The sequence below is a fragment of the Pan troglodytes genome, chromosome 21 (assembly GCF_028858775.2).
Source record: "Pan troglodytes isolate AG18354 chromosome 21, NHGRI_mPanTro3-v2.0_pri, whole genome shotgun sequence".
In the NCBI taxonomy this organism is placed as follows: domain Eukaryota; kingdom Metazoa; phylum Chordata; class Mammalia; order Primates; family Hominidae; genus Pan; species Pan troglodytes.
In genome coordinates this window covers 69,725,516-69,745,229 of record NC_072419.2, presented here as the reverse complement: position 1 = coordinate 69,745,229, position 19,714 = coordinate 69,725,516, and the positions used below count along the sequence as shown (strand labels likewise).

The window sequence follows — 19,714 nt, the reverse complement described above, 5'->3', positions numbered from 1 at the left end:
GTCCTGGTCCATCCTCTCCGGGGATGGACGTGGTGGCCGAGCTACTGGGGCCACCCTGTGGCATCGCAGCTGCTTTTGCTTGCTCTTGGAGTGGGAACCCCTTATCCTTTCTAAAATTGAGGTGAGACTCATGCAACCTAAAATTAACTATTTAAAAGTGTAGGAATTCAGTGGCATGTAGCACACTCACGGTGGAGTTGTCACCACCACCTCAGCCTAGTTCCAGAACATTCTCATCACCACAGAAGGAAACCATGACCCCATCAGTAGTCACCCCATTCCCCGCCTCAGCCCCAGCACCTGCTGCTCTCAGGCTGTGCGTGTCTGCGGCTCCCACGTGGGGCCGTTGGGTCTGGCTTCCTTCACTGAGCCTCAGGTGTCAGGCCTGCACCTTCCGCCGTTAACATCTGTGCGTGGATGCGCCATGTTCTGTTCATCCATTGGCCGGAATGTCCTTTGACGCCCCACATTGGCCACTCCCTGTGGCCACAGCCTGCCGGGGAAGGTCCTGACTCGAGAGCAGCTGGATGCAGATGGGTGGGTTTCCAGAAAAGCAGGTGAACCCGAGGGGCTCCCTGGCGCTCTGTCTAGCCGGTGTGCCCTGCAGGACCCTGGGAATAGGTCTCCCAGCCCCCTCGGCCCCTCATGGCCTGTCTCCTTCCCCCCAGAAGCAAGCCTCCCCGGAGAGGACATTGTGGATGACAAGAGCTGCCCCTGCGAGTTTGTGACCGAGGACCTGACCCCGGGCCTCAAAGTCAGCATCAGAGCCGTGTGGTGAGGCCCCTGCCCAGCTGGGAGCCTGGGGGAGCGAGGAGGGGCCTCCCGCTCGGTGGTCCTGCCTGCTGCAGGTGCTCATGGTGCTGGACAGAGCCGCCCAGAGACAGAGTCTACTGGGAAAAGAAAGGGCTAAGACACGGGTGGACCTGGCTGAATGTCCTGGAGTCCACTCCTCTGGGACTCAGGCGGGTTTCGGGTGGGATGCCGGTTCAGCAAGAGGCCTGAGGCCGGGCTCCACCTGGCTTAGGAAGCAACGCAGCCACCTTGTGCCTGCTGTGGCATGGAGTCCAAGGGGGCATGGCCAGGCCTGCAAGCCCCACCTGTCCTGGGCAGAGCAGGGCCACGTACAGGCCCTTCTGTGTGTGGAGCTGGTGGGCGGCAGACAAGAGGGGCAAGTCCAGCCATCTCCAGGCACCGAGGTCTCAGAGGTGCTAGGAAGGTCCTGGTGCATGTGGCCGGGGGTCTCTGGCCCAGGGCTCACAGCCCCACCCACCCCCCTGCAGTGTCATGCGGTTCCTGGTGTCCAAGCGGAAGTTCAAGGAGAGCCTGCGGCCCTACGACGTGATGGACGTCATCGAGCAGTACTCAGCCGGCCACCTGGACATGCTGTCCCGAATTAAGAGCCTGCAGTCCAGGCAAGAGCCCTGCCTGCCTGTCCAGCAGGGGACAAGAACGGGGTGGGCTTCTGGGACAAAGCCCACTGTGGCCCATGGTGGGAGTGCAGGGGGTGTGTGGGCGGGGCCTCCTCCCCACCCACGTCGGCCTCTGTCAGCTTCTGTTGTGTCTTCACAAAGTCTGTTTTAATATTTCTGCTGTCTCTCCCATCTCTCCCCCATCCACGCTGCGGTGGGCAAGTGCGTGCACCTGTGTGTGTGGGTCCCTGAAAACGTGTGTGTGCATGTGTGTGTGTATAAGTCACGCATGCACACGTGTGCTTCTGCACAGGTGTGTGTGGTTGTATGCATGTGTGGCTCTGCTCTGCCATGTATGCATGTGTGTGTGGGGTGCATACATGTGTGTACACATGTGTGCATGTGTGTTGGGGATGGAGTAATTCTGTTGAGACATGAAGCTGCAGGGTTCCTGTGGGCCCCACCAGGCATCGGTTATGCTATTTGGCACCTTTTTTTCTTCTACCTGCCCTCCTTGGCATAGGTGTCCCTTAAGTCCACACACGTGCCCACACATGTGCAGCCTCAGGCACATACAAACAAGGATATACACACGAGTGGGTGTTTATGTTGCCTGTAATGGGGACACACGGCTGTTGAGAGTCTCTCCTGCAGTAGGGGACATGCTCCTGCCTATCAGGGTCCCCTCCCTCTCCCAGGCCCCCCAACCAAGGCTGTACCAGTTTCTCAGCCCTGGAAGCGAGGCTGGGCCCCCGTTACAGGGAGAAGGCTGGGATGGTCAGGGACAGCCTGGGGGTCACAGCCCAACCCAGGCCCTCCAGTGGGAGTGAAGCTCTCATCTGAGGAAGTCGAGAGCCCCACCCTGGGGCTCCTGCCCAGTCCTGCTTCAGGGGGCCAGGGAAGGGGCGCCTCCAGGCCTTAGCCCACTCCTGCTGTGCAGGGGCCGCTGAGCCATCCCCTTCACCCTGCTGGGCTCCAGCTGTGAGGCCTCTTTCCCAGCGTCCTCTCTGGAGCAGCGGCCAACCCTGGCTGTGTGTGTGTGTGCGTGTGTGTGCGGAACGCCCTCCTGTCTTGACTTCTGTGCTTTGTCTCCACATCTCTCTCACTTCAGCTGTTTTTGTTCACCAGGATCTCTTGTCCTAAATTTTCCCTTTCCTTCCCTTTCTCTCTGGAAAAACAAACAAAACAAAGCAAACACCCCAAGGACCCCAGGAGTCCTCGGCCGGCTCCTGACAATGCGTTTCCCGTTGCCCCGCAGCAGCCTGTCTGGTACCGGCTCCTGCTGCGGGCACCTCCCCTGCACTCCACGCTCTGGGACGTGGCACCCGGGTCTCCGCAGTGGGGCCGCCCGCCACCCGCTCCTGAGTCAAAAGCTTTGCTTGAAACACGGGAAGGACTTGGCAAATCCAAGGTCCAGCGAGGCGGCGTCCACACCCTCTGTGGGAGAGCACCTGTTTCGACGGAGCCTCCCTGTTGCTTCTGTTTCCGCCAGTTCCTGGCCAGCTCCTCCTTTCCTGTGGCTTTACGATGCATTTTGCCGGTGTCTCTTTTCTCGTTTACTCTGCCAGGATAGATATGATTGTGGGTCCCCCGCCCCCTTCAACTCCCCGGCACAAGAAGTACCCCACCAAAGGACCCACGGCCCCTCCGAGAGAGTCACCCCAGTACTCACCTAGGTTAGGATGCCAGCGCCTCTCCGACGTGTCTGTGGAATGGCCGGCCCCTTCGCTCCAGGCCACATGACGGCAGCACCTTGTACCACCCTTTCCCCGGGACAGAGGGGACACTCGGGTTTTCTCTGTTCCTGAAAAAGCCACAAGAGGGAGAAGGCCCTTCCTCCACCAGGGCCCCAGGCAGGCTGTGCCCCTATCAGGACTGCCAGGGGCCCCACTGCTCCTCTCGACAAGTGCCCTGGGGAAGCCGGGGGCTCTGTGGATGCCCTGTGAGACTTCCCTCTGGGGTTGGGAGGCCCTCGGGCAGCACCTCCAGGATCAGATGCCATCAGACCTGCACAGATGTCCCTCTGGCCCTGCCCCTGCCCCCTGGACAGGCCCCTCCTGGCTGAGGGCTCTCCAGCCTCCCCAGGCACTGACCTGCCCCTCAGCACCTGCCCACTGCGGGGGTGGGCCTGGCCACGTGCATGGCCCAGATCTGGGCCCTGGGTGGCTCCGAGCAGGTGGAGCCGCATCTCTGTGGCTCTTCCCTCTCGTGGAAGATACAGACGGTCAGAGCATCTACCCCTTAAGCCACCGGGAAGAAGCGTGAGAAGAGGCCTGCCAGGTGCCCGGCACAGGCGTGCGCTCCAGCAGCTCCGGTGCTGGCTTTCAAGCTGCCAGCGTCCTAATTAGCGTTTTTTTTTTTTTTTTTTTTTCTGAGACGGAGTCTTGCTCTGTCGCCCAGGCTGGAGTGCAGTGGCGCAATCTCGGCTCACTGCAAGCTCTGCCTCCCGGGTTCACGCCATTCTCCTGCCTCAGCCTCCCGAGTAGCTGGGACTACAGGCGCCCGCCACCACGCCCGGCTATTTTTTTGTATTTTTAGTAGAGACGGGGTTTCACCGTTTTAGCCAGGATGGTCTCGATCTGCTGACCTCGTGATCCGCCCGCCTCGGCCTCCCAAAGTGTTGGGATTACAGGCGTGAGCCACCGTGCCCGGCCCCTAATTAGCGTTTTTGATAAGGGAGCTGGCGAGAGCCCCGGCTGATGGGCAGAACAGAGGTGCGGCCCAGCTCCACGTGAGCTGGCAGAAGCCAATTCTTTAGTGATTAACTCAGACTTTCCAAGGCCTTCTTGCCTCCCAGGGACTATTCAGATGACGGTGGTTCCCTGTCTTCTGGCAAGTCTGATTGGCTGAGGGAGGGTAGAGCCCCTGGGGCGGAGGCCTGGAGGCTGAGCATAGACCCCTGGCCTTCCCTGACAGCTCAGGGCAGACAGTTTCTGGGCACAGCCAATGCCAGTGTCTGGGCAAATGAAGCCCAGGCCTGAGCTGGTGGGGACAGTGTCTGGGGTGAGTCTGACCCCTCCTCCCTCTGTGGTGGGGTTTCTGCCTGTGAGGCCGAGGGTCTATGCACTGGATATGTCAGCCCCGTGCTCCTCCCGTGAGAACGGAGTTTCTGGGAGCAGGCAGGGCCGTGTCTGTTACTGCCCAACCCAGGGTAGCCCCGGACGGAGTTTGCCGGGTTCCCTGCTCTGTGGTGTCCCCCAGGCCCAAGGGTGCTGTGCCCTGGGGCTGGTCCTCCGTCCTCCTGTGCCTTGCCGCAAGGGACAGCAGCTGGGCATCCATAGCTGTGAGCTCGGACGGTCTTGTGGCTAGGAGACGTGCAGGTTCACACAGGGGGCCAGGGAGACAGTTGGAGCGCTTGCCCCACCTCACGGGGCACTGAGCACTCAGGGATCAAGTCTCCTCCAGCCAGGGGCCCAGGGCAGGAGGGGCACAGGGTCCTCGGAGGAGCCCCCAGCAGCAGCTCCAGGCTGAGCCCGTGGCCAGGGCTCCTATTGGGACTGAGCAGCCGGGCGGCCCGTCATGTGGCAGGGGCGAAGGTGCTGAGCATCTGCCTGGACTGTGTGGATGCCCCGAACACCAGGGACTCCCATCTCCTTCATCGCCACTGGCGTCTGCTCGGAGCCAGAGGGTCCCCTCCCGCCATCCCCTCCCGCCCTCCTGGCCCTATTGCATGAGTCCAGCATGAAGCCCCGCGGAGCATGAGGAGCTGCACTGTGGCCGACGCGAGCCTGAAACCCCCTCTGTTTCTCGCAACAGAAAGAAGATAACACCCCTGGCCCGCCCTCCCCCACTTCCATCAGAGGCAGGTAGGGCAGCCCAGTGGCAGGAAGTCCCGCCCCCATCAGAGGCAGGTAGGGCAGCCCAGTGGCAGGAAGTCCCCCCTAATCAGAGGCAGGTAGGGCAGCCCAGTGGCAGGAAGTCCCGCCCCCATCAGAGGTGGGTAGGGCAGCCCAGTGGCAGGAAGTCCCCCCCCCAATCAGAGGCAGGTAGGGCAGCCCAGTGGCAGGAAGTCCCGCCCCCATCAGAGGCAGGTAGGGCAGCCCAGTGGCAGGAAGTCCCTCCCCCGCCATCAGAGGCAGGTAGGGCAGCCCGGTGGCAGGAAGTGAGGACTTGGCCCCGTCGGCTGGCATGGGGCACTCTTCATGTACCAGGCCCCAGTCCAGGGGAGACTTGGGAGCTTGTGGCCTCTCCTGGGTGGGTCCTGCTCAGCCACACCCCGTCTTGAGCTGCCCTTGTCCAGCTGGGCTTTTGTAGACTTACTGCAGGGTCTTTGTTTCCAAGTGAGTTCCCACGTAGCCGCAGGCCTCAGCGCACACCCACCGTGGTGGCCCCTGCCAGCCCAGCAGCGGCCGTGACTCTGTGGATACCAGACTGGTCAGAAGCCCCTGTCCCTGAGGGCAAAGAAGCCTCCCTCCCTTCTTATTGTCATGAGTGACCTGTGGCCTCATTGGAGATCAGCTCAGCTGAATTCTGCATCCTACACACACACATGCACACATGCAAACGTGCACACTCTTGCACACATGAACACATGCACACGCGTGCACACAGAAACTTGTGCAATGCACATGAGGGCACACACATGCACATCTGAGTGCACACACAGACCCTCGCAGCTTTGTCTCCCCTCTTCTGGTTTGTGCGTTGGTTCCTGTGCTGCTCTGTGCCTTCTCTCCTTGTCCTGGTGCATGGAGCCGCAGCTCTCACGCCTTTTCTGCTTCTGTTGTCCCCGCCGCAGACATTTAACTCTGTCCCCATCAGACCCGGTGGGGCCGATGGCTTCAGTGGCACATTACGTAGGAGTAAAGCTCCGGGGTGGGCACGGGTAGGGGGAGGGGCATCCTCTGGAGTGGGCTCCAGGCCCTGCAGTGGGAGACCCTCCGTGGGCTGTGGGTGAGCAGGTGGGGCTGGCTGGAGGGGGCGGTGTGGAGCCGGGAGCCCACGGAGAGGAGCCGGGCGACTCGGCCCTGGTGGGAGCTTCCTTACTTTACTCCTCGCTAATGTGCCAGGCCCCTCGGGGACAGAGCGGGCAGGAGCAGAACCTCGCGGTGCCAGAAGACGGGCTGAGAACGGGGCGCACCCCGTCCATCTGTCCCGGCATCCGCTGCCCCCTGGTCGGCTCTGGGCTGAGCCTGCAGCCTAGACCCGGGGCACTGTGGCCTGGCCCAGGAGGAGAGGGCAGGGGCCCTGCTGCACCCACCCGAACTCATGCTTTGGGGTCTCTGTTCCCGGTAGAGTGGACCAGATCGTGGGGCGGGGCCCAGCGATCACGGACAAGGACCGCACCAAGGGCCCGGCCGAGGCGGAGCTGCCCGAGGACCCCAGCATGATGGGACGGCTCGGGAAGGTGGAGAAGCAGGTGCGAGAGGCTGGGCGGGAGGGGTGCGGGGCTGGAGGGCTGTGGTGCCTGCTGTCAACCTGTGGCAGTGTGGGCTTCAGGGGCTGGGTGCCACGGAGGGCTCCTCAAGTCTAGGGTTAACATGGCCCTGTCACCACTGACAGCTGCTCTGTGCAGACCCCTCACACTCCACCGTGAGCCTCCCACCCCCGGCCTGGGTGCCTTCCCTCCTGACAGTACCCAAGGGCCAAAGTCCCCAGGAGTCCTGGGTGGGGGCTGCTGAGAGGTGGGTCCCTCAGGGGTTCCCTGTGGAATGTGCCGGAAGTTGTACCTGCCTGGCCTTCCTCCTCTCTGTCCTCCTTGCCCGACACCCCGGCCGCTCTCTTCTGGGGGTGCATTCTCAGGAACCACCGCAGAGGACCCTTGTTTTGGGGTCTGCTTCTGAGAGCCGGGCCTGAGCAGTGAGTGAGGAACTGCCAGGTCCTGCCCTGTGGGGCTTTCCTGAAGGGGGTTCCACGGTGGGCAGCAGGAGTGCCTGGCTCTGAACACACGCCCCAACCGTGGAGCTGGAGGCTGAGCCCCTAGGGGTCTGGGAAGGAGGAAGAGCTGCTCCTGGGCCTCCTCTTCCCGCTCCTCCAGCTTCCAGGGAGCAGGGGTCCCCCTCCCTGTACCTCTGCAGGGAGCAACCCAGGTCCCCCCATCTCCTGGGACCAGCCCGGGTCCCCACATCTCCTGGGACTAGCCTGGGTCTTCTGTTTCCTGGGACTAGCCTGGGTCTCTCCTGTTTCCTGGAACCAGCCTGGGTCCCCCCATCTCCTGGGACCAGCCTGGGTCCCCCCCATTTCCTGGGACTAGCCTGGGTCCCCCATTTCCTGGGACTAGCCTGGGTCTCTCCTGTTTCCTGGAACCAGCCTGGGTCCCCCCATTTCCTGGGAGCAGCCCGGGTCCCCACATCTCCTGGGACTAGCCTGGGTCTTCTGTTTCCTGGAACCAGCCTGGGTCCCCCCATCTCCTGGGACCAGCCTGGGTCCCCCCCATTTCCTGGGACTAGCCTGGGTCTCTCCTGTTTCCTGGAACCAGCCTGGGTCCCCCCATTTCCTGGGAGCAGCCCGGGTCCCCACATCTCCTGGGACTAGCCTGGGTCCCCCGTTTCCTGGGACTAGCCTGGGTCTCTCCTGTTTCCTGGAACCAGCCTGGGCCCCCCCATTTCCTGGGAGCAGCCCGGGTCCCCACATCTCCTGGGACGGGCCCTCACACCCCAGCTCAGCAGCCCCTTTTGCAGGTCTTGTCCATGGAGAAGAAGCTGGACTTCCTGGTGAATATCTACATGCAGCGGATGGGCATCCCCCCGACAGAGACCGAGGCCTACTTTGGGGCCAAAGAGCCGGAGCCGGCGCCGCCGTACCACAGCCCGGAAGACAGCCGGGAGCATGTCGACAGGCACGGCTGCATTGTCAAGATCGTGCGCTCCAGCAGCTCCACGGGCCAGAAGAACTTCTCGGCGCCCCCGGCCGCACCCCCTGTCCAGTGTCCGCCCTCCACCTCCTGGCAGCCACAGAGCCACCCGCGCCAGGGCCACGGCACCTCCCCCGTGGGGGACCACGGCTCCCTGGTGCGCATCCCGCCGCCGCCTGCCCACGAGCGGTCACTGTCCGCCTACGGCGGAGGCAACCGCGCCAGCATGGAGTTCCTGCGGCAGGAGGACACCCCGGGCTGCAGGCCCCCCGAGGGGACCCTGCGGGACAGCGACACGTCCATCTCCATCCCGTCCGTGGACCACGAGGAGCTGGAGCGTTCCTTCAGCGGCTTCAGCATCTCCCAGTCCAAGGAGAACCTGGATGCTCTCAACAGCTGCTACGCGGCTGTGGCGCCCTGTGCCAAAGTCAGGCCCTACATCGCGGAGGGAGAGTCAGACACCGACTCCGACCTCTGTACCCCGTGCGGGCCCCCGCCACGCTCGGCCACCGGCGAGGGTCCCTTTGGTGACGTGGGCTGGGCCGGGCCCAGGAAGTGAGGCGGCGCTGGGCCAGTGGACCCGCCCGCGGCCCTCCTCAGCACGGTGCCTCCGAGGTTTTGAGGCGGGAACCCTCTGGGGCCCTTTTCTTACAGTAACTGAGTGTGGCGGGAAGGGTGGGCCCTGGAGGGGCCCATGTGGGCTGAAGGATGGGGGCTCCTGGCAGTGACCTTTTACAAAAGTTATTTTCCAACAGGGGCTGGAGGGCCGGGCAGGGCCCTGTGGCTCCAGGAGCAGCGTGCAGGAGCAAGGCTGCCCTGTCCACTCTGCTCAGGGCCGCGGCTGACATCAGCCCGGTGTGAGGAGGGGCGGGAGTGATGACGGGGTGTTGCCGGCGTGGCGACGGGCGGGGGTTGTCTCAGCCGAGCCCAGGGGAGGCACAAAGGGCAGGCCTGTTCCATGAGGACCTGCGCAAAGGGCGGGCCTGTTGGGTGAGGACCTGCGGCCTTGGGTCCTGGTGGGGTTTCCGGGCAGCTGCAGGCGGGTGTGGCCGGCCGCTGTGCGTGGCCTCTGCCCTCACACCTGACCTGTCCGGCGGGCTTTCCTGTTCCCCACCTCAGGGGCGCCCAAATACAGAGCTATTGGTTGGCGTTTTCTCCCTGTACTTTCTGGGATCTGAGGGCTCTTTCCATGGAAGCCAGCCCCGAGGTGGAGACCTTCGCCTGCAGCCGAGGTGCGGGTGGGGCCTGGGAACCAAACTGGAGCCCAGAGTGGACGTCCAGCCCTCTGGTCTTGGCCTCTAGGGGGAGGTGCTGGCTCACGGTGGGGCCAGGGAGCCGGCTCCAAAGGGTCTTCAAAAAGGGGGTCCTTGGGGGCTCCAGCTGCCTCGCCCTGGCCTTTCCGTGGGTGTGTGAGAGCCAGCAGCACCCCAGCCTTGGAGACCGGGGGGGCGGGACCCCAAGTCCTCCCCTCTCTCCTGACTGCCCTGGCCGGGTGCCGGCACTGCGAGACCCACCTGGTGAGCAGGCCTCACAGTTCTTAGCCAGGGCCCCACCTCGCCTGTGTCCCACCAGTGCCCCGACAGACCTGGAGCAGGGCTGGGCCATGATGCAGTGGGCCAGGATAGCCTCCACCGTCAGCACAGGGCCGCCCTCCCCACCTTTCCGGAGGAAACCACTCCCACCTCAGCCCAGCTGTGCGCCCTCCCTAGCTCTCCTGCCCCCTGGAGCTGATGGCCCCTTCTCCACTGACCGATTCCTTAGCGAGGCCTCTTGGGGTCTCGGGCCTCAGGGGTGCACCGTCCCATGCCCATCCTGTTGTGGGCACCGTGGCCCTTGGGGCAGGCGGCTTTGATGGGGGAGCGAGTCCCTAGCTCCAGACTTAAGAACCAGACCCCGGGAGCATCTGGCATTTGGCGTGACGGCGTCGCAGGCGGGCCTGGGCTCCCTGGAGAGTGGCCTCCCTGGGAGTGAGCAGGGCTGGGGTCGTGGGCGCAAATACTCCTGCAGAGCAAGTGCAGGGGAGTCCTGGGCCCGTTTCTCCTCCACCTGCGTTTTCAGCGCACTTGGCTTGGCTGGGAAGTCCTGAGGCCCTGAGGCCAGCAGGGGAACCAGTCCTGAGGGAGAGGACTTTGAAAGCAGCATTTGAGGGTCGTACGCCCCTGGCTGGTGGGGGTCCTGGCGCTCAGGGTGTTTGGGGAGCCATGTCTGGCGTTCATTGTGGGGAGCTGCTGCCCTGGCCTCTCTGCCTACCCCCAGCCCGGCCAGGGCACTCCCAGGCCCTGTCGCCATTGAGGTGCCTCCGCTGGGCTGTCTCCTCACCCCTCCCTGTGCTGGAGCCTGTCCCAAAAAGGTGCCAACTGGGAGGCCTCAGAAGCCACTGTCCAGGCTCCCACTGCCTGTCTGCTCTGTTCCCAAAGGCAGCGTGTGTGGCCTCCGGCCCTGCGGTGGCGTGAAGCATCCCTTCTGGTGTGGGTGTGGCTACGTGTTTTGGGGGCAGCGTTTCACGGCGGTGCCCTTGCTGTCTCCCTTGGGCTGGCTCGAGCCCGGGGTCCATGTCCCTTCGCCTTCCCGTCATGGGACAGGGAATCCATAGCAGGGCCCACAGGCAGGGGTATGAGTGCGTCCCACCCAACGCAGCACCAGCCCCGGCCACCCCTCCCCGTGTCCCCAGTTCCGTCTCAGCTACCTGGACTCCAGGACCCTGGAGAAGGGAGACCTGGCAGTGGAGGGAGGCTGTGCTGTGTGTCCCTGCCGAGGTGTGACCCTGCCTGCTCTTTCCTCCCCGGCCAGGTGTGGCCCCGCCTGCTCTTTCCTCCCCCCCCCCAAGGTGTGGCCCCACCTGTTCTTTCCTCCCCCCCCTGAGGTGTGGCCCCACCTGCTGTTTCCTCCCCACCCCCAGTATGGCCCCACCTGCTCTTTCCTCCCCCGAGGTGAGGCCCCGCCTGCTCTTTCCTCCCATGGGGCCGCTGAGGCATGAGCACCTGGGCACAGGTTGGGGCTCTGCAGGATGAGGAAGACAGGCCAATCCCTTCCCTCCCAGAAGCTGGCCGCCCAGCAGGAGGGACTGAGGCCAGACTCATGTCCAGCAAGGAACGTGTGGTGTGTCCCCTGGGAAGTCTCTGGGCCCTGGGAAGAGGGAAGGTGCACATCCTGGGATGGTTGGGGGGGCCCTGTTTTGGGAGACAAAGGGGTAGAGGGTCTGTCTTGGGCCCCCCCAGACTAGCCTGAGCAGTGCAGCCACCTACTGCCCCACCTCAGAGAAGTGCAGCGGGAAGGAGGCTGGAGGTGGTGCGGCGCTGCCTCGGGTGTCTGCGTGAATGAGCGTGGCCAAGGACCAGTGCCACCTCATGGCAAAGAGCTCCCGCAATGTTTGTTAGAGTGCACATCCCTACGTGCCCACTGGCACACACACGTGCTCACATACATGTCCGCATACAGGCGTACACATGCACGCTTGCACACATGCACACAGACCACATAGCACACACGTGCACTGATCACACCTGTATAGACCATGCACAGTACACATACGTGCATACACATGCCTGCATACAGGTATACACATGCACGCTTACATGCGCACATGCACAGATCACACACGTGCACACACGTGTAGCTCACACACAGTATACACACACACAAGTGCACAGACCACACACAGCACTAACACATGCACACACAAAGTGCATAGGCCACAGCACACACAAGTGCACAGACCACACTGCACACATGCACACACACACGCATGCGTGCACACTCCTCGCACTTCCAGCCTTGGAGCCCTTCTGTCTCTGGTCTTTCTCTTTGACCCTGCTGGGTGTAAGCTGCCTGGGGAGGGGCTACAGGGAGTAATTGTGGCTTTAGGGGTCGTGGTGATGCTGGAATGTCAAGCGCCGTCGTGGGGTATCCGACTGTCCGGGCTTCTGGTCTGCAGTGGCAGAGCGCCAGGCAGAGCCCAATCAGGGTCTCGTGCTGCCCTTCCCCTCCACAGCCTGGCAGCCATCCAGAGGAGGGGCTCTACCAGATGCCAAGGTACCCCGGTGTCTGTATGGGTGTCCGGTTGGGTTCTGTGTTTGGTCTGCCCTGGAGGTGCTGGGCCCTGCTGGGATGGGTGGCTCAGCCTCGAATCCCAGCCCCCAGCCCAGGCAGGTGCTGCTGCCTGTTGTGGTTTCCTGGCCCAGCTTCTCCTTCTCCCTCTGCGTAAAATCACAGTCCGTGAGTCTTCCAGCTGCCACCACGGCTGGGACACGCTGGGGGAGGGCTCCTCCCATGCCTCCTGCACACAGCCGTCTGAGCAGGGCAGGTGCCCAACACCCCCCACTGGAGGACACGCTGCCCCTCAGCGATGCCCCTACCTTTTGGGGGGCCTTGTCTCAAGCCCCCACTTGGAGGCTGAAATCACCCCAGGCACTGTGAGGGCTTCTCCAGGGGGCACCCTTTGAGCTGTGGGTCTGATCACCCCAAGTCCCGCCCGGAGGAGAGGCACAGCCAGGGTGTGTGGTTTAATGTTTGCCCCCTTCGGGGCTGGAGGTCTCAGTGTTTCTAGATTCCAGACCCTGCTGCCGGAGAGACCTGCTGCCGGAGAGAAGGGGAGGAGGACTCCAGCTGGGCTCGGTCCCCCACAGTCAGGGACCCCCATAAAGGACACCCCCTTCTCTCTAGAAAGAGCTGGGCTCTGAGCTATTTCTAGTTGCTTCCCAGAAGCCGAGGAGCAGAAGGAGCTGTGAGAGCTTTGCAGAAACGCCCTTGTCCCCGCCGCCCTGAGCTATGAATGCCGTACAGAGCAGAGGCCGGGGCATTGGCAAGATCACAGGTTGATGCTGCACAGCCCCATTGACACAAACCCTCAAAGCAGACGTGAGAGGGACGGTTCACAAAGCTTGGACCTGCCGTGGAGGGTGCCCAGCAGACGTGGTGTGAGAGGGACGGTTCACAAGACTTGGACCTGCCATGGAGGGTGTCCGGCAGACGTGGTGTGAGAGGGACAGCTCACGAGGCTTGGACCTGGTGGAGGGTGCCCGGCAGACGTGGTGTGAGAGGGACAGCTCACGAGGCTTGGACCTGGTGGAGGGTGCCCGGCAGACGTGGTGTGAGAGGGACGGCTCACGAGGCTTGGACCTGCCATGGAGGGTGCCCAGCAGACATGGTGTGAGAGGGATGGTTCACAGGGCTTGGACCTGCCGTGGAGGGTGCCCGGCAGATGTGGTGGGAGAGAGATGGCTCATGAGGCTTGGACCTGCCGTGGAGGGTGCCCAGCAGACGTGGTGTGAGAGGGATGGCTCACGAGGCTTGGACCTGGTGGAGGGTGCCCGGCAGACGTGGTGTGAGAGGGACGGTTCACAAGGCTTGGACCTGCCATGGAGGGTGTCCGGCAGACGTGGTGTGAGAGGGACAGCTCACGAGACTTGGACCTGGTGGAGGGGGCCCAGCAGACGTGGTGTGAGAGGGACGGCTCACAGGGCTTGGACCTGCCGTGGAGGGTGCCCAGCAGGGGGCTGAGCTCTGAGGGGTGGGTGCTCAGTGCACGGGTGCCCCCAGTGTCCTCTGGCCCTGTCCGGTGCCTCCCCCAACCCCCACACCCATGCAAAACTCCCAGGTCACATGTATATATGTCCAGGGCATGGGGGTGGGGTGAAGAGGCCTGGTCAGGGCCTTTAGGGGCTGCAGGATGGCATGGCCACCTGGGGAGCCTGTGTGGCTGTGCCGGGCCAGCCATCCTGCATTCCCACCCAGTGGGCAGTCTCCACCTTGGCCCCAGCAAAGCGCTATGCAGCCGGAGAGACAGCCAGGGCGGCTTCCTGAAGGATGTGGGATGGTGGACTCCGGGGTCGAGGGAATACCCAGGTTCCTGTCCCTCCGGGAGACCTAGAGAAGCTGCACACCCAGGAGCTTTCCATGACCCGGGAGCATGAGTGAATGGGGGTTCCAGTTTGCTGAACTTTGCTGTCTTGTAAGGGTGGGGGCTGATGGCCGACCCTGGGAGGAGGTGACATCGCAGGGGGAGGTTGTGGGCCACGGTGGAGGAGGAGAGACGGGAGGGGACCATTTGGGATGGAGGGGCCTCTTCAGAGTTTTAAAAGGCATTTAAAAGGCATTGTGGGGTGGAGTTGAGTGTGCTCTGGGCTTGGACACTTGCCGTGGTACTCCTGGCTGGCCGAGGAGACTGGCTCTGGCCAGGGGCCCCGTCCTGAGAGGTCCTCAGCGTCTGACTCTCGGCCAGGCGCCAGCAAGGAGGGGCCGGTCCCCGGGGCTACCAGGCAGGCACGTGCACATCGCCATCGCCACACGCCAACTCCGCCTGGGTTTTACAAAGTCGTTGCCTTAACGCATGTGGACAGGAACTCCCTGAGGTCGCCCCATGCCCCCTGGCTGTGCCAGGTACGGACACCCTGGACCCTGCGAACAGGTGGGGCGGGTGAGGGGCCCAAGGGACGGGCTCCAGAGACACGCGCAGGGCAGGAGGGGTCTCACGGAGGGGTCTCGCACTGAGGCGCCCAGAGCTGGCGGTCCCGCTGGACGCCATCCCTCTGCCCGGGATCCACACGGCCCACGTGTGCCCGCCATGCCCGCGCCCCACGCCATTGCAGTCTGCCATCCTCTGGCCGTGACGGTGGCCCATGCGCACCCGCCATGCCCGCGCCCCACGCCATTGCAGTCTGCCATCCTCTGGCCGTGACGGTGGCTGCAGCTTCCCCATTTGCGCCGTTGCCTCTGGCTGTCTGCACTTTTGTTCATGCTCCAAAGAATATTTCATAATGCCTTCAGTACCGACGTACACTTCTGACCATTTTGTATGTGTCCTTGTGCCATAGTGACCAGGCCTTTTTTTTGGTGGATGTGTTACCCCGCACACTTCAATCTCAACTTTGTGCACCGTCCGTTTTCTAGGGATAGACGCCCAGGGAATGAACTCTAGTTTTCTAACAGATTAGCTGAGATATTAACTTACTCACACGGACAGGTTGATGCCAGAGCCGTAAAAATGCGCCAGTGCGGGTTTGCGGGGGACTTCGGGTGTGGGGTCCTGCTGCCGGGATGGCCGTGGAAGGTTCTGGGGATCCCTGCTGCCACGGGGACGAGTTTGGACGCCAGGTGGACCTGTGCACTCAGTAAAACGCAGTGATTCAACCTGGACGGTGTGTGGCCTCCTCACTCCCACTGTCTCTGGGCGGCCGGTCTGAGGGCCGGGGACTTCTGGCCGATGCTGGGGCTGAGTCGGGTGCGGTGCTGTGGACCGGGTGTGGGGACGGATGGTCCCTCTCTACAGGGCACGAACGAGCTGGGGTGTTGTGGAACAGTGGGGCTGGGGGCCACAGTGGGTGAGGAGCAGGGGCGGCTGGGTCCTAGGGCTCTGGCCAGAGGAGGGGCCGCTGTGGGGCCGCTGTGGTCCCTGGGCTCTCTCTGGGGGCGCCGAGCTCTCCCTCCCCTCTGAGGCCTGCAGCCACCCAGAAAGATGCTGGGGCCTGGGCCTGCCGCTGGGGCACCTGTGGTCCATCAGCTTGCCCGGGCAGGATCGCCGGTCACCGTGTGTCCACTTGGGTACCTCCTGTTGTTGGCCTGGCCCCCCGTCTGCTTGTCTGTCTCCCTGCCCCCACTCCCTGCCCAAATCTTCCGCTGCTCATCTCTGGCCTCTGGACAAGCCCTCCTGTCCCCCGTGCTCGCTGAGGCCCTCAGCTGGGGGGCTCCGTGGCGATCTCGACATCCTACCTGGCTGGCCAGGTGACGAGCGCCCTGTAGGGTGATTTATACCCCCACACGGGGTGCAGGTGTCCATCCACGTTGCCCCCTTCCTGCCGTGATCCCGAGTTCCATGGGGGCCGCTGGGCGCTTCCCCACACCTGCGGGTTCACTCACAAAGGGAGCATTTGCAGGAGCCCCCGAATGCTCCAGTCTGAAGGGGACACAGGGACAGAGGCATGTGTGAGGGTCTGAGAAGGGCTAGAGGGGGCCATGGTCAACGTGGTGATGGGAAGCATGGTGGGGGGCCCATCTGCCCAAAGGGTCTCCAGGGGAACTCAAGAGTCCTCTGTCCAGGGCCAGCCAGAGAGTGAGTGCGGAGCCCCACCATGAGCTGGGCCTGCAGGGGTCTCACTGGGGATGGACCCCACGCTCCCCTCTCGGGACGGACCCCACAGCCCCCTCCAGAGACAGACCCCATGGCCCCCTCCAAGGATGGACCCCACACCCCTCCAGGGATGGACCCCACGGCTCCCTCCAGGGACAGACCCCACACCCCCCAGCTGGTGGCCAAGCCTAGGAAGCCTGCCTGGTTGCAGGGCTCACCCAGAGGAGAACCCCATGGGCACCTGCTCCTCCCCGTGGGCACCCGCTCCTCCCCGTGGGCACCCACTCCTCCCCGTGGGCACCCGCTCCTCCCCGTTGGCACCCGCTCCACCCCGTGGGCACCCGCTCCTCCCCGTGGGCACCCGCTCCACCCCGTGGGCACCCACTCCCCGTGGGCACCCGCTCCACCCCGTTGGCACCCACTCCTCCCCGTGGGCACCCGCTCCTCCCCGTGGGCACCCGCTCCTCCCCGTGGGCACCCACTCCACCTGGCAGCCGAGGCCCTGAAAGGCCCACCCAACCTGCACCCTGGGTGGGAACTGCTCGGCTAAACCCACAGCTGAGTTGAGACAACCTGGCTTTGCCCCACAGGGAGGCCACGGCCACAGCTCTGGGCACACCACGGAGGCGCATGTGTTAGTCCCCGTCCCTCTGTGTGTGCCCTTCCGTCAGCAAGGCGGGTGAAGCTGGACAGGCACACAGATCCCAGGCTCCCTAGGCCTGGCTCCTGGCTCCTGGGTGGGGGCTCCTGTGGGGCCGAACCGGGAGGGGCCGTTCCATGGCTTCAATCGGCTGTAGCCTGGACTCTGTCCTGGCCTGGTGGCCTCGGGCTGTCCAGTCCCCCTGGCCCGCTCCTTGCCTGCCCTCTGCTGAGGCCACAGCAGCCACCTGGACACCAGCGCCCCTGGTATGCAGGGGTTGGCCAGCACCTGGAGGCCCAAGGACACGTGGGATTAGAATTGTGACCTAAATTCTCAGAATTGGCTCTGCCCCCGATTATGACAGGCCTGAAAACAGGCCCAGAGGCATTGCAGCAGGTGGCTGCATGAATTCACTCATTCACTCATTCATTCACTCACTCATTCATCATTCACCAAACAGGCGCTCGCCCCAAGACCTCCCACAGACTGAGTCCAACAGGAGCCTGGGCTCACGGAGCCTGAAGCCCAGACCCAGCGCAGGAATTACAGAATTCAACAGGTCACTGCCTGCTGCTCCGGAGAGGGACAGGCGAACAGAAACGCCTGCTCAAGACTCGGGGCACTTGTGCTGGGAGGAGGGTGCTAGGGACGTGCGGGGCTCCCCAGGACAGCTGCCCCGGGCCATTGCTGGGCTGTGCACGGACGGTGACTGGGGGAGGGCACAGTGGGGCAGAGCTTCACGCCGCTGTCCCTAGGGGCATCCATCGCCAACGAGGACAGGGTCAGGGCGGGTCATCTCTCCATCAGCCCGAGGTGGCAGGTGGGTGCCCAGCTGGCTCCCTCCAGCCAGTGTCCCTCCAGCCTGGCACTGCTCAGCAGGGCGCTCTGGAAGACCTCTCTTGACCATCCTGGCTAGCTTCGGGGCCCACTCCTGACGGAGGAGCAGAGGGCAGCTGGTGTGGGCCCCTCAGAACTGGAGCTGTGGGAGGACCCGGAGCTCGCCATGCACACCCAGCATCCCATGGTGACCCAGTTTTGGCTCTGGGTCTGAATGGGCTTCCCGGGGCATGTTAACTTGGACTGGGAGGGCAAACTGGCTTCCGGGAGGTTCCGATGCCTGGGAGGAGACTGTGGCTGGAGCTGGGGGCCCGCCGCCAGACGGGGTGGGGGGCAGGATGAGCACTTGAGGGAGGGTGCTCTGGGTGCAGGGCTGAGTCCTACTTAACAAACACACCTGGCCATGGGACAGCTGTGGCAAGAAAGGCAGGAACAAGCGTGGTGAGCACGTGCAGACGCGGGAGCCCAGCGCTGCTGATGGGGAGGTGACATGGCGCAGCCGCTGCAGAGAACACACAGGCAGCGGCTCCTCCAAACATTCCGCATAAAATTACCAGACGACCCAGCAACCCCACGTCGGGGCACAGGCCCCCGACACATGAACGCGGGGTCTGGCCGAGACGTGCACACCCAGGTAGGCAGCAGCATCATTCATGAGAGGCAGAGGCAGCCCAGGAGGATGAGCCAGCGTGGTCCATCTGTGCCATGGAATTTACTCAGCCTCAGGAGGAGAGAAATCCTGACACAGGCCACAACACTGACAACCTTGAGGACATTTTACAAAGTGAAATAAGCCGGTCGCAAAAGGGCAAACACTGTACAATTCTACCTGTAGGATGTATTAGAGTAGCCGGATTCAGATTCACAGAGACGGATGGTAGGACGATTCTACCTCTAGGAGGTGTTAGAGTAGCCGGGTTCAGAGATGGATGGTAGGAGGTGGGTGCCGGGGCTGGGCAGGAGAAATGGGGGTGAGTGTTTAATGGGGGCAGAGTCTCAGTTTGGGAAGATGAAAGTCCTGGAGATGGACGGTGGCAAAGTTCACACAACAGTGGGAATGTGCTGTACTTAAACCACTGAACTGCATGCTTTAAATGGTGATGATGGTACATTTTATGCTGTGTATTTTACAATTTAAACAAACGACAAGGGCAGAGCCCTCTTCCTCCTGGGCTGGGTCTTGGCCAGCAGAGGGGACCTCGACAAGCCCATGGTCATCTCCTTGGGGCCCAAAACTGGGCTTAGCAGCTACAAGAACTTTGTCAGTTTTGAGCAGACTGAGGTCTGGGCGCTGGGCCGGGGATTCCAGGGCTCCCTCATCCTTCATGGCCTGGAGGTCTTGGAATCACCTTCTGGCACTTCCCAGATGGCCTCATCCTGTGTCCAGTGTGGACATGCCAGCACAGCCCCGCTCCAGCCCCTGTCCCTGTCAGCTCCTGCTCCTCACTCTCTGCCCCCTCCATCACCTTCCACACCCGGGAGCTGACCCCACACAGCCCTGCGCCTGGTCCACACCCTCCTCGCCTCCTTCCCCTGGCTCTGGGGCGGTAACCACTGTGCTGTAGGAAGGGCCCACAGCATCAACCTGCTGGTTTGAAGAATTGGAAACTGAGGCCCAAAAAGTAGAACAAGGGGGCCCAGGGAAATAGCCAGTCTGTGGGCAGAACCCGGAGTCTGGCCGCCCGCGGTCCCCACTCCTGGCAGGACTGAGAACCACCAGGTCACCAGGGGTCCCTGAGGGGCAGACAACAGGCACCTCTCACCTTCCAGCACCCACCTGCCCCAACCGCCAACCTCAGATGTCCACGCCACTGAGAGACCCAGGAGCTCTCAAAGGCGGAACAGGAGTTCACTGAGGAGGAGCCCCTAAGACACACACCAGTTGTAAGCACATGGATCTTCTCAGACCAACCCACAAGCTGCCGGTTTAAGGATTCTAACCGGAAGCTTCTTCCGTGTGTACAGAGCCG

At 63.1% G+C, this 19,714-nt stretch overlaps 1 protein-coding gene across 12 annotated transcripts in view; it reads left to right on the top strand.

The window, feature by feature from the left end:
• KCNQ2 (potassium voltage-gated channel subfamily Q member 2) overlaps nucleotides 1-15,330 on the top strand; it is a 78,288-nt gene extending 62,958 nt beyond the window's left edge. For 6 of the 12 annotated variants that reach the window (XM_024352123.3, XM_024352127.3, XM_024352124.3 and 3 more), the window contains 5 exons: nucleotides 669-774; nucleotides 1,281-1,412; nucleotides 2,978-3,085; nucleotides 6,645-6,768; nucleotides 8,030-15,330. In XM_024352123.3, the coding sequence (XP_024207891.1) occupies nucleotides 669-774; nucleotides 1,281-1,412; nucleotides 2,978-3,085; nucleotides 6,645-6,768; nucleotides 8,030-8,761 (1,202 nt within the window). In that variant the 3' untranslated portion in view covers nucleotides 8,762-15,330. Of the gene's footprint in view, nucleotides 1-668; nucleotides 775-1,280; nucleotides 1,455-2,977; nucleotides 3,086-6,644; nucleotides 6,769-8,029 lie in introns of all 12 variants that reach the window. The other 6 variants (XM_016938331.4, XM_024352129.3, XM_024352128.3 and 3 more) reach the window with 4 other exon arrangements.
• The last annotated feature ends 4,384 nt before the right edge of the window (nucleotides 15,331-19,714 follow it).